Source organism: Gadus macrocephalus, chromosome 15 (assembly GCF_031168955.1).
Source record: "Gadus macrocephalus chromosome 15, ASM3116895v1".
In the NCBI taxonomy this organism is placed as follows: domain Eukaryota; kingdom Metazoa; phylum Chordata; class Actinopteri; order Gadiformes; family Gadidae; genus Gadus; species Gadus macrocephalus.
This window is the reverse complement of record NC_082396.1, coordinates 1492322-1504805: the sequence shown is the minus strand read 5'-3', so window position 1 is coordinate 1504805 and position 12484 is coordinate 1492322. Positions and strand designations below refer to the sequence as shown.

General features: G+C 43.4%; 3 protein-coding genes across 4 annotated transcripts in view; all 3 read left to right on the top strand.

The window, feature by feature from the left end:
- Window positions 1–3921, top strand: part of mocos (molybdenum cofactor sulfurase) — a 36137-nt gene extending 32216 nt beyond the window's left edge. Inside the window, exon 16 of the transcript XR_009529202.1 lies at window positions 3688–3921. The gene's annotated coding sequence lies outside the window, so the exon portion shown is untranslated. The remainder of the gene's footprint in view (window positions 1–3687) is intronic.
- On the top strand, window positions 858–3655 carry LOC132472885 (molybdenum cofactor sulfurase-like). The gene is made up of 5 exons (XM_060072711.1): window positions 858–2186; window positions 2418–2514; window positions 2632–2773; window positions 2923–3027; window positions 3217–3655. Exons 1-5 carry the CDS (start codon window positions 1913–1915, stop codon window positions 3316–3318), a joined length of 720 nt encoding a protein of 239 aa, XP_059928694.1. The 5' UTR covers window positions 858–1912; the 3' UTR covers window positions 3319–3655.
- A 44-nt stretch (window positions 3922–3965) lies between the features above and the next one.
- Window positions 3966–10593, top strand: si:ch211-117n7.7 (Monoacylglycerol lipase ABHD12-like). Of its 2 annotated transcripts, XM_060072708.1 has the most exons (13): window positions 3966–4421; window positions 4628–4746; window positions 4852–4957; window positions 5041–5160; window positions 5263–5293; window positions 5383–5428; window positions 6577–6706; window positions 9190–9227; window positions 9309–9388; window positions 9492–9562; window positions 9916–9994; window positions 10084–10205; window positions 10299–10593. In XM_060072708.1, the coding sequence occupies exons 1-13, from the start codon at window positions 4321–4323 to the stop codon at window positions 10330–10332; spliced, it is 1077 nt and encodes a 358-aa protein (XP_059928691.1). In that variant the 5' UTR covers window positions 3966–4320; the 3' UTR covers window positions 10333–10593. The 2 variants fall into 2 exon arrangements, with proteins under 2 accessions (XP_059928691.1, XP_059928692.1); XM_060072709.1 differs by lacking the exon at window positions 4628–4746.
- The last annotated feature ends 1891 nt before the right edge of the window (window positions 10594–12484 follow it).

Below are 12484 nucleotides of genomic sequence, written 5' to 3'. Positions count from 1 at the left end.
CCATGCAATGTTTTATCAGGTACAGGGGCCTGATAAACATGTGAACTTCCTCCGCTTCCTTTGGTGGCATCACTGATCTAGAGCCAGTGGAACATCGGATGAGAGTACACCTGTTTAGAGCATATTGTGAAAGACTTGACAGCACTCTGTAACAAAGGTGGATTCAGCCTCCAAAAATTTGAGACAAATAGCCGTTCTGTGTTGACTTCAATCCCAGGTGACATCAGATCAACAGATGTAAGAGACCTGGATTTGGACACAGACCAGCTTCCAATAGAAAGAGCACTGGGATTGCAATGGTGTGTGGAATCTAACCAGATCAGCTTCAGGACTGCATTACGGGAACATCCACAGACCAGGAGAGGCATTTTGTCTGTGGTCAGCTCCCTATATGATCCATTAGGATTCTTGGCCCCCTTTATTATGCCAGCCAAATTGATGTTGCAGGAGTTGTGCAGAAGAAGCCTGAAGTGGGATGAACCAATTCCCCCCCTATTCTTTAAACAATGGTCTGATTGGCTCAATGATCTCTAAAAGATGACTGGATTCCAGGTAGAGCGATGCATTAAACCCAAAAACTTTGGAACATCTGTGACAGCACAAATTCACATTTTTTTCTGATGCCAGTGAAGCTGGGTATGGCACAGCGTCCCATCTGAGACTGGAAGATGGAAAAGATGTGCATCTGTCATTTATTGTGGGAAAGGCCAGAGTAACACCCCCCCCCCCTAAAGCAGGTCACCATACCTCGCCTGGAGCTCACAGCAGCAGTCCTGGCTGTCCGGATGGATTCAATGCTTCAAAAGGAGCAACAGATTAAACTAAAAAAGTCAGTGTTTTAGACAGACAGCACAACTGTTCTGAAGTACATCTGTAATGAAACTAGGCGCTTTCATACCTTTGTTATCAGAGAAGCCACCAACGGGGACCAGTGGAAGTATGTAAACACCAAGGTCAACCCTGCAGATAAAGCATCTCGTTGAATGAGAGCTGAGGAATTTCTTACAAGATCACGATGGATTAAAGGCCCAGAGTTCCTCTACTTGCCAGAAAAGGAGTGGCCTGTAGCGGACATGGATCCAGCTGTGATTCCTGCTGATGACCCCGAGGTCAAAAGAGAAACAAAAGTGAATACCATTGTCAAATATGCAGATAATGCCACACACCACTTCATCAACTACTTCTCATCATGGAGGAAGCTTAAAGTGGCTGTTGCCTGGTTCCTTCAGCTAGCTTAAAAGAGTTCTATCGCTTCTGAGCCAAAAGAGGAAAGAACTCAAAGCCGCTGAGAACGATGAGGACGCCAGAGTTAAATGTTCTGTGGAACAGAAACTTCAGAGTTCTAAAGCCACTCTTGTAGGAAAAAACGTGAGAAAAAAAAACTCCACAAGATTATGATGAAGCAGAAAAGGCAATCATTTGTTTTGTTCAGAAACAAAGGTTTGCAAGTGAAATCGCCTCATTGAAATGCGACTCAAACGTATTGTGTGTAGACGCCACAGAGGAAAACTTGGCAGACTTACCTGGGTTATGCCAGACAAGGCCGCTTTCACAAACGTGGGAGTTGATTATTTTGGCCCAATCGCAGTCAAAAGAGGAAGAAGCCTTTTAAAAAGTTATGGAGTGCTCTTCACCTGCTTGACCAGTCGTCCGGTGCACCTTGAAGTGGCAGACTCCCTTGACACACACTCTTGCATTAATAACATAGTGATTAATTTGCAGAAGAGGCCCTGTGTCGAGTTTGAGATCCGACAACAGCACAAATTTCGTGGGTGCGAACAACATATTAAAACAAAGCCTTGTAGAGCTGAACAATGTGAAAATCCAAGATGGAATTAAGTGGAGCTTTAACACACCAGCTGCTTCACATCAAGGTGGTGTTTGGGAACATCTGATTCGCTCAGTACGAAGCATGCTCACCTCAGTTCTTGGACAGCAGGTATTGAACGATGAGGGCCTGCAGATGCTGTTTTGTGAGGTAGAGGCAATACTAAATGACAGACCCATCGCAAAGGTTTCGGATGACCCCAATGACCTTGAAGCCTTAACATCAAACCATATTCTTCTGCCGATCTTTCCACCAGGACTCTTTGAGCAGAGTGACCTCTACATCCGAAGATGTCGACTTTGTCTGATACGACAAAGTCCTGATTCTATCCGAGGAGGGCAGAAAAGATTGAACACAGGTAAAACTGCAAAAAGCTTATCAAAAGCTTGGCGTCAGATCCACTACATTTTATGTTTTTATTTAGTCTTTCTTACAAATGGTTTTGTATTGATAAAGAGAACTGATGTAAAATCAGTTGTGGTGCATTTTATTCCATTTCTTTAAAATCGCTGTGATGTACTAAAGTGAAATATGGGAATGACTGGACTGCATCGAATAATTGTGGTAATGCACGCTGTTGCCCTTTCCGCAGCCTCCACTGCTGTGCTTTCCCTTGTGAATGAAGCTCAATATCTCCTGATCAACCAGGCCAGCGTGGACCTCATCCAGGAACAGATTCGAAGCAGGTTAACTTGGTTTTAACACAAAATAAGTCAACGTTTTTCAATGCTCTGAGATTAACAACAAATGGAAATGGATATGCCGTCTTCCACGTTCTGTGTCCGCTGTTTGCCATGGAACAGACAGGAATCCTCGGAAGACGGCCAGCCTCTCGAGAGACAGGATCTCATCAGCCGCTTTCGAGCCAATTTGGTCATTGCTGGAGTGGAGCCATTCGAAGAGGATTCTTGGTCACAGCTGATCATCAGAAACGCTCAATTTCTTGTGAGCTGACGCATCTGATTGCATTTAATGAATGAATGACGGAATGAATCGATTGGTTGTGGGGCTGCATGGATGACAAAAAACACAAAAGATGAATCCAATACAACAAGGGCTTCCATAGTGCGCTTATGTGCTTCTTAAACACCAAGGTTGGAGTTCGTTGTGGAAGGTGCCAGATGATCTGTGTGGATCAAGACACTGGGGCTAAGAGCAAGGCTCCTCTTCTGGCTCTCTCAGCCTGCCGCTCGGGGAAGGTTGGTCCAAACCGTCCCTACTTGCTTTTACAGCCACGTGCCCAATGTGGATGTGCACGGAGTACATCTACAGACAATGTATTTTGTGTGTGTGTGTGTGTGTGTGTGTGTGTGTGTGTGTGTGTGTGTGTGTGTGTGTGTGTGTGTGTGTTTGTGTGTGTACTTCTGTGATATCTTTATTTTCTCTAGCTGACCTTTGGAGTGTACCTTAGCCGTCAGGTTCAGGGAGACTCCCCCTCAGCCCGGACTCTCTCTGTCGAATATTTATTTGCATATGTATTTTCACTGTAACCACTTCAAACTTTCTCCTGCTGGCAGAGTCCTAGAAAATAAGGGTTTCTTTGCATGTACATTTTGCTAATTCGCCACTTGTTTTTGTCAAGTCACAGAAACTAAATCATTGACCATGCACACACAAGTCCCTCTCACTTTGTAGGTGGTTATACAAATATTCTTTTGTGTAAGTGATTGGATTCATAATTGTTATCATCACTAGTCAATCATTACAGCTAGTTCAAACTATTGACAGGGTCAAAAGGTGGACTTGCTAGTTGACTTCTGAATGAAGTCATATGAGGACATGTAGGCTATTTTTAAGTTAAATTATTAAATTAAATTATTCTAAGTTAAATTATATTCAGAAATAAACTTCAAAAAAAGGTTTTGCCGATCAACAATTATCGAACAAACATACAAGTATTTGTATTGAGCTGTTGCAGAATGTTCCACATATATCTTTATTTCTGCAACAGAAATGTCCGTTTTCATGGGAATTCCATTTTTGTTTACGCTTTGTGTGTCTCTGAGAAGGAAGAAATAGCTCGTTTCTCTCCATTGAGACCCATTATTATATTACGAGCTCAGAGGTCTCATGGGGGTCTACCGGAAAGGGCGGACTTATGCATGGGTTTAGCGGCGAGTAAGAGGGACACAAGTCTAAGGGCCATCCCTTTCAGCCTGAAATCCATGGTTATGACTGAAATAGAAAAAAAATAAAGATGTGCACATGTTTCGGGCATACATTTTGTCACAGTCATGCTTTTCAGGGAGTCGGCTGCGCATAGGAAGTAAAGACTGAAAATTACCCGGATAGCGATGCAATCATGGACATGCATGCTCCTCTCTCCACCTACTTGGCGCCTCCCCCAACATATGACGGAGCGGATATTCGCTATATTGTATCCCCCCCGCTGGTAAAAGACACTAGTCCAGATACGCGTTGGAGTTCAGGCTGCAGTCATTTCATATTCCCTGCACATACTAACTCTACTTACTTAGTAATAACTTAGTACAATGAGGAAAAGAGTTACTGAACATTCTGATGGCGAGAATGTGTCCTCATTCTCTCGCATGCAGACGAAAACAACCGTTTGCCAGGAAAAGAAGGGGCTGGCGTAAGTTTTACTCTGACAAAGTTGTGATAATTCAAATCATAACCATTATAACTGCAGCTTATTCAATACAACAAACAAAGTATGGCCTTACAAATGGCTGATGAGCTCTAAGACCTTATGTCGATGCCCACTGGTTTTCCCCCTGGTAATAAACAACCATGTTCCCTCAGACGCTCTTTCACATACCCTTCGGTCTCTCCCTGCAGATCAAAATTCTGGTTTTGGGTAAAAAGTGGCGCATTTGCACTTTGTGCTATTTTTATTATGATGCCTATCTTGAAGGAACTTCCTGAAATAATAAGGCAGCGTGTATATTATCACCGAAGTAAGTTAACTCACTGAAAATCCACCCATGCAACCTGTAAACGTATCTCCATTAATCCTTTGTTGACTTATTTATACAGGCTAACTTTTACCTATCTATTTGCAGTCAGAGCACCATTTGTGTTTGATCTCAGTCATCCGGCTGAACTGGGACTAAATCACACCATCAACATGTACCTTGAACCTGAAGAAGGAATCTCCCTCGGCATATGGTGTGTTTGCAACCCAACATTTCAAGGAAGTGCTGACTAATGCGAGCTCTATTGTTGTATTATTACTACGGTTGTTCCTCAAGGCACACTGTCCCGGATGATAAGTGGAAAGAAGCTCAAGGGAAGGACTCTGCATGGTACCACAGATCTCTGAAAGATGGAAGTCCAGTTATCATTTATCTACATGGTAGAACACAGACAAGGTACCAGGTTTATTTATATTGTAACAGCAATATAATTCGTAAGTACTCCAAACTAGTTGTTAGCAGTCGGTTCTCACTGAAATGTGTTTGGTGTTCAAACAGGGCAGCCAAGCATCGCATTGGAGTGATCAACGTGAGTAACCGCCGTGAAATCATAAAATAGGATTTTATAGCTATGGAAAATGTGAAAGGAATTCATTAAACATTATTTTGTCTCAACAGGTATTGAGTTCCATTGGTTGCCATGTGTTGTCAATGGATTACAGAGGTTGGTCCTTGTCTCATAGGCCTGTAAACTCAATGATATGTTAATTATATTTTTCACTGCAGACATTAAATCGTATGTGTCTAGAATTAAAGCCAACTATCCATTTGCCCAGTTCTCTGAATCAATTGGTGTTCTCCATTGATTCAAGTCTCGGAATTAATTTGGTCGGGGGAGAAAAAGTACTTATGCCGCTTTTCCACCGCACATGTAGCTCGACTCGACACGACTCGACACGACACGACTCGACACGGTAGCAGCACGGGTGCTTTTCCACCGCAAATAGTACCTCCTGGACGTGGGCGGGGTCGGCTGCGCGAAAGGGCCGTGACGTATTTGTGTACGCGACGCAAACAACACATACGCAACCCACACATGGACAGAACCCACATAACAACAATGGAGGACATCGATCGCATTACTATTATTAGCTGGCATGTTGAAGAAGTTGGAGAAGTGGAACATGTTGGCTGCGGCGCTGCTATGGATGTTACCAGCATGGTTGCCATGTCGCTCTCGTGACTTCGTCACACTCTCTGGCCAATCAGTCGCCGGCCATCTGCCGACGTCACCTTTTAGCATCGGCTCAGCTCGCTTGGAACCTAGAGCGAGTAGGTACTAGAAAAAGCAGCCACTTCAGGTACCAGATACCATGGTACCGCGGTGGAAACGCAAAAAATGCGAGCTGAGTCGAGTCGTGTCGAGTCGTGTCGAGCTGGTACCATGCAGTGGAAAAGCGGCAATAGACTGGGAACAATACGAATCTGGGAGCTCATGCTTTATTTGCTCTAGCAAATGCATCCAGCCCCCCTCCTGTTCAGACAGATATCCAGCAGACCTGGCCTTGGTCGGACCAATCACAACAGTTGATCTAATATGGGGCCGCTTTATTGGCTGTACAAGCACCCTATGGGATGCGCTGTTGGGTCTTTTTTTAGAAACAACCAAGATGGCTGCTACTGATGGCTCACACGTTTCTTAGATTTGATTGGTTGTAGGTCTGTCCAATTGCGTCAGGCCTTTTTGTTCATGCCCGACGATAACAGTGGCATAGTACAGGCGCAAGATGTACAGGTTTGATATGTTAAGTTAAGCCATAGCTAAGTCAATTCCCTGATGAGTTGAAGCGCCATCTTTTGGTATTCTGTCAGGGTTCGGTGACTCGACTGGAAACCCCACGGAGGAAGTCCTTACCAAGGACGCTGTCTGGCTGCACCGTTGGGCCAAAGAGCACAGCGGAGGCAGCCGGGTGCTCATCTGGGGACACTCTCTTGGAAGCGGGTAAGAAAGAATCAGACCTGGTTACCAGAATTAATGTCACGGATTATTGTAACTGTTTTCTACGATTTGTGAAGTTGTTGGTTGGTATTTGGAGTTGAAGATGTGTCATTTTCTGAATCAGTTTGAAAATCAAACATGATTCTCATGTGTAAAATTATTTGAGAATAAATAGATTTGTATTTCAACGTTAACATCCAGTGCTGCCGTGAGTGAGCTTCAGGCATTTTAATATAAGTATCCGAAGAGTACTATAGATGCAAGTATAAGCACAATTACCGTATAAGTGCCCTCATTCTGACGCAAACAAACACAATCACGCACACTAAGCTACATGCGCTCAGAGCGGTGTGGAAAATGGTTGTCAGAGACTGGCAAAAACATAGGATTTAACTCCTGTTTTCTGCATATTACAGTCTTCTTTTAGTAGTAGTGACAAAGTAGGATAATTAACTATGTTGACATCAAGATGATCTATAAACTAACTAATTGATGGACTATAGTTTTAAAGACTAAATATCGTTTAAAAAAACACTGACACTCATCACTTAACGCTATACGCGATGGTGTCGTCGACAATGCCATCATTTTGAAGTACCGAATGGCACCTAAAGGACTTTTTATGGTCCCACGTTCCCGCAACGCAATGACCACGCAGACGCTTCGACGCAGTCGTGAAGTCGTTAATGGTTTTGCGTCGGGTTTTAGTGAGTGGACCAATCACAGCCCTTGCTTCTGCGTCGCCTCGACGTAAGGTTACAATTTCTGGGAGGCGTACAGTGCTGCCACAGTTACCTTGAAAAAGTAATCTGATTACTAGTTACTCCTTAAAATAGTAACTTAGTTACTTTACTGATTACTTGATTTTAAAAGTAACTAAGTTAGATTACAAGTTACTTTATTAGCTACATTTAGCTGCGACAACACCCCCTGCCACCTCCAAATAAAAAATTACAACCGGTTTTGTCAACAATTGTTCTTCCACCCCCCTCCCCCCCCCCCCAAACAATTCTGCGCAGCGGGCTGGTAGGGGGAATTCGGGGGGGGGCCCATCAGTACCTCTTGTATATAGGTCCCAGAATTTGGTGCTACGGCCCTGGGTGCACACACTGACACACGGCTTTCAACCGCTTCCGGCAACTTTTAATGCGCAGAAAAAATTTACGGGGCGATCGGGGCGATCACCAGACGAATCTCCACGTGCATGACGTAAACAGTGCGTTCTAGCGCTCGAGCTGCTCGGACCTCCCCGCGGGTTTAGTTCTCTGGTGATAACGTAGAGGCTCCCTCGCGCTCTCTCTGCTGCCGTCGCTCCAGCGCAGCACGCACGCACGCACGCACGCACGCACACAGCACCGCATGACTAATTCCGCCGCTAATAACAACTGGTGGCGCGGACTCTGGAGAGTCAAGGTAGACACTCGGATCCGATCTAAAGATAAATAGATTGAAGTCTTTTGAGACTTACGCTTCACACGCACATGCACTCTCACACAAACAGGCAGAAAGACAGACACACACACTCCACTCCATCGCTCTCAACGCCAATCGGTGATCTGGTAAAAAAAATAGTAACGCACTGACTTTGATGAGTTACTTTAATCGGATTACTGGTTTGGAAATAGTAACGCGTTAGATTACTCCTTACTGAAAAAAGTGGCCTGAGGCCAGTAACGCGTTACTAAGTAACGCGTTACTGGCATCACTTGAGGCGTATGTCCGGCCCTTGCGTTGGAGGGTCCGCAAGGACGTTGCGTTGCGCGAACATGGAACCATAAAGAGCCCTTTACACATTCAGGTCAGCACGGGCGACCTTAGATTCTCCTGCAACGTTGGAAAGGGAGGGTCAGTGGGGGTATTCAGTTGGTTGCAATCTGCAACCTAACTGCTGGATGCCACTCAATTCTACACACTGCACCTTAAACACGGATTCGAGTCAAGATGGTTTGGAAACAGAAAGACCCCTTACTCAAATTAGCAATGTAAAGCTGCTATTTTTTTGTATATCAATTTTTTTCCCCGATATACAGCTCCACCTACTGTTCAGGTCTGTGAACTAGCCAGCCACATCTGGATTTCTGAGAATATTAATATTTGCAGTTTAGAGGGAAATTTGTGCCAAAAATATTTTGAGGGAATCGCAGATTTGAAACTTGCAGGAGCAGATGTGTTAAGTTGTAATCCATAAAATAAGGTCATTTTTTATATGAATACATATTTTCTGCGACTAGATATACCAACCTACATTTCACATATCTGAAGAAATAAAAATTCTGACTATACTTACAATTACAATTAAACTCCAAACCTGGCTAGGGAAGCAGGAAATGCAATCAAGGTTGAACTGACATAACCCCTTTTAATGACGGGAATAATTTGAATGATTCCAAGGTCAATTTTTCCAAGACATCTCATAACAATATTAATGATACGATTCATTGTCGGGTATTAATTGAAAAGTGATTACATTTCCTCTCCCCTTGCAGAGTGGCTACAAACACAGCTGTCAGATTAATGGAGCAAGGTATGATTTGATTTGCACTAAACAACTTAGTTCATCTTTGGAAGATCACACTGACACATTCTTCATCTATGTCTTTTAAAGGTGTGCTAGTTGACGGTGTGATCCTTGAAGGTGCATTTAAAAATGCACGGAGGGCAGAGCCTCAAAATCCCTTCGACAGGGTAATATTTTTAAACTCTCCTTGCTCTGCCTATTCCTGTAATGGATTTTCATGTCAGACCAATTTCACTGCATATCTCACCTCATCTTTTCTAAAATTCCCAGTATTCATGGACGATAAAAAGGCTCACATTGAGAGACGAATTGGGCGATATGATCTTCCCTAATGACGAGAAGTATGTTTTGATTGCTTTGATTGGTGACCCATCCAAAAAATATGTATCATCACTTAAGAGTCGCAATGTGTAGCATTGAGACCTTCCTACTGGTTCCCAATGTAGCTGGCCGTGCAGCTGCCTGGAACGAACTAGCTCAGCTTGGCTGGCTGAGTTGGCGTGGGTGAGGGGCTATGGGGTTGTACGGGCTGGACAGCATTTTGTATTTGTAGAATATGTCAATTTCAGCATTGACTACAGATATGTCCAGGTCATAAAGCATTGAGCTTGTTAAAATGCTTCTCATTGTGACTTCAAGCTGATTGTTCATGACTGCCAGTAACAACAAATGGCTTGCTCTCATAATGTTGCAGTGTAAAGAAGATGAGAAGCCCGCTTCTGTTCCTTCATTCAGAGGATGATCATTTAACTACGCTTCGTAACGCTGAACAGGTCAGAAGAGCCAGTGTATAACAACTGTTATAATAGCGGTAATATTATTGTTGGCATTGTTGTGTGTGAGTGCTGGGTTTCTGTTCCAGATGTATCAGGCAGCGCTAAGTGTCCAGGGTGACAAACGAGTCAGGATGGTAACGTTTGAAGGCTCTCTGGGGTATCTGCATAATGGATTATATAAAGACCCTCGCCTGCCCGCCATCATCAAGTGAGAAACATTTCACTATACACATGTGTTAGATGAGAGGTTTGGTTGGCAAATCGAAATTATTCCGTAACATGTGGACTGTGTTCCCAACAGGAACTTTGTGGTTACAACAGAAGAAATGTCGTGAAGATCTTCAGAATGGCCTCGCCTTGCTGGGAACGATGACGTAAACTTACACATCACATAAATTCAGAGGATATACATTTTATTACGTTAATATAATTCCAATGACTTTGTTTGATTTCTGTTAAACATAATTCCAATGAATTTGTTTCATTTCTGTTAAACAGTATTGGTGCTGATGAATTGTTCATAATACTTACAAATAAATATGTTTATGTATTGGTAAATTTATGTTAATAATAATAATAATTTGGTTAGAAAATAACCCAGGTATCTGAGCTTGACAATGAGTTGGTTTCACACAAACAGTGTTTGTGTGAAACCGTGAAACAGTGTGTGCACACACTGTTTCATGGATTAGTATAATGGTGGGTTTGAGGTGTGTGTCGTTATAAGCCATCAGCTTGTAGAAGGCATGCGACACCGTAGTATATACGTTATTGCAAACCTTTGGCTCCAATACAAAGTGCTCCAGAACACTCTCCTAAAGACCGCCTGCAGTTTGAATCCTCGTCTGCGTCTCAAAGGAAGGGACTCAATGGGGGAACTCCGAGGACGCTCCTATTTCCATTTCTAGCACCTCTACGAAAGCCAGCCCTGTGGGGTGAACCTTGGGGATCAGGGGTTTCAGTGCTTCTTTGGCCCATAAGGGCTTATGTTTGGCCTCCTCCGCTCTGACTGAGAGGAGGCCACGGGGAACACCAGGACTATTTTTATCAGGTGCGACCGATTTGTGTACTTCTCCTGCTTTGATTAACAAAGACTTTTAAAAGAGGGAGGAAACGATACCCTTGTGGTAACGCGACATTTCTTGCACAATGTACAAAACCAGCTTTTTTAGTTTCATGAACAGGGATTCTATTGAACTGGAATCACCCGGGGTGCGTTCTCCCTCTGCTACACGCGTCTCCTATTGGCTCGTCTGGCGTGTGACCCCCTCTGAAGTTCTGCCGCCGCTGATTCGGATCAGGGGTGGATTTGAAAGAAACATAATTCCTACACACAGCAATCTCGACTCAAACGCAAGGATTTGAGACGAGGCGGTTTGTGACAGACATCCCTCTTGCTCCTTTCAGCAATGAAAGCTGGCGGGTTTGAATATAATGTGCTTCCATAGTTCACGAATCTAAAGAACTGCTATAGTTCCAACAATTCTGACTACACTTACAATTCTTGAGAGTAGAATTTGGCCCAATCCCATTTCCACCCCTTACCCCTTCAAAACAAGGGGGAGGGGGAAGGGGTAAGGGGTAGAAATGGGATTGGGCCTTAAACTCCATACCTGCTAGTCTAGCAGGAAATTCAATCAAACGTGTGTGCTTGAGACACCATCCCATGGTGATCAGAAAGTGGGCTCTGCCATTTGTTTATCATTTGAATGATTCTGCGGTGAATTGGCCTTCGGGATCAACAGACGAGTCAACAAATCCCACCAAAACGAGTTCAAATGAGATGGATTATTCTGGGCGTCTGGGACCTCATCGGTACTCCACACACCTTCAACATGCACCTCACCACTGAGGAATAAATCTCCCTTAGCTCATCGTGTGTTCCCAAGTCCATGGCCGAATGGAACATGCTCCCACCATTTCAAGTAAGGATTGAAAAGATAAGTTCTATTTGCAGGCTCTGTTGTATTATTATTACTACCATTGCTCCTGAGGGCACACTGTCCAAAGGAATAAATGGGGAAAGGCTCAAGAGAAGGATTCTGCATGGTGCCACAGATCCCTGAACGATGGAAATCCAGTTTTCATTTATCTTGGTAGAACACAGACGTTACTATTAAATGTGTTAAATCAAAATCTGTATAGGAATATTTATGTTATACATACGGATGTATATCTGACGGATATATAAAACAGGGCAGCCCAGAATCGCCTGGGACTTGTGAACGTGAGTTGCCATCATCGGAAATATTGTTTTTATAAAAATATAAAAGATCAAAAATACCAAAATAATTAGCATGGCTAATCTTGTCAATGGATTACAGAGGTTGGTTTACACTCCCATTACTATGGGATCGTATACAATCATCTGATATAAGATGGGGGGGGAAATAACAATAGATTGTATATTGAAGATTGGGCTGTTTTGTTAAGTTAAGATTTAGGTTTTTAATTAGACCTAGAGAGAATATTAGTCCTCCAACCATG

Bases quoted from the DNA above. Each gene is read 5' to 3' on its own strand.
- LOC132472885 (XM_060072711.1), top strand. From the start codon at position 1,913: ATGCTCACCTCAGTTCTTGGACAGCAGGTATTGAACGATGAGGGCCTG. The intron at 2,774-2,922 runs GTGAGCTGACGC...TTAAACACCAAG, and splicing joins TCAGAAACGCTCAATTTCTT to GTTGGAGTTCGTTGTGGAAG. The intron at 3,028-3,216 runs GTTGGTCCAAAC...TATTTTCTCTAG, and splicing joins CAGCCTGCCGCTCGGGGAAG to CTGACCTTTGGAGTGTACCT.
- si:ch211-117n7.7 (XM_060072708.1), top strand. From the start codon at position 4,321: ATGAGGAAAAGAGTTACTGAACATTCTGATGGCGAGAATGTGTCCTCA. The intron at 5,161-5,262 runs GTACCAGGTTTA...GTGTTCAAACAG, and splicing joins CATGGTAGAACACAGACAAG to GGCAGCCAAGCATCGCATTG. The intron at 9,563-9,915 runs GTATGTTTTGAT...ATAATGTTGCAG, and splicing joins ATCTTCCCTAATGACGAGAA to TGTAAAGAAGATGAGAAGCC.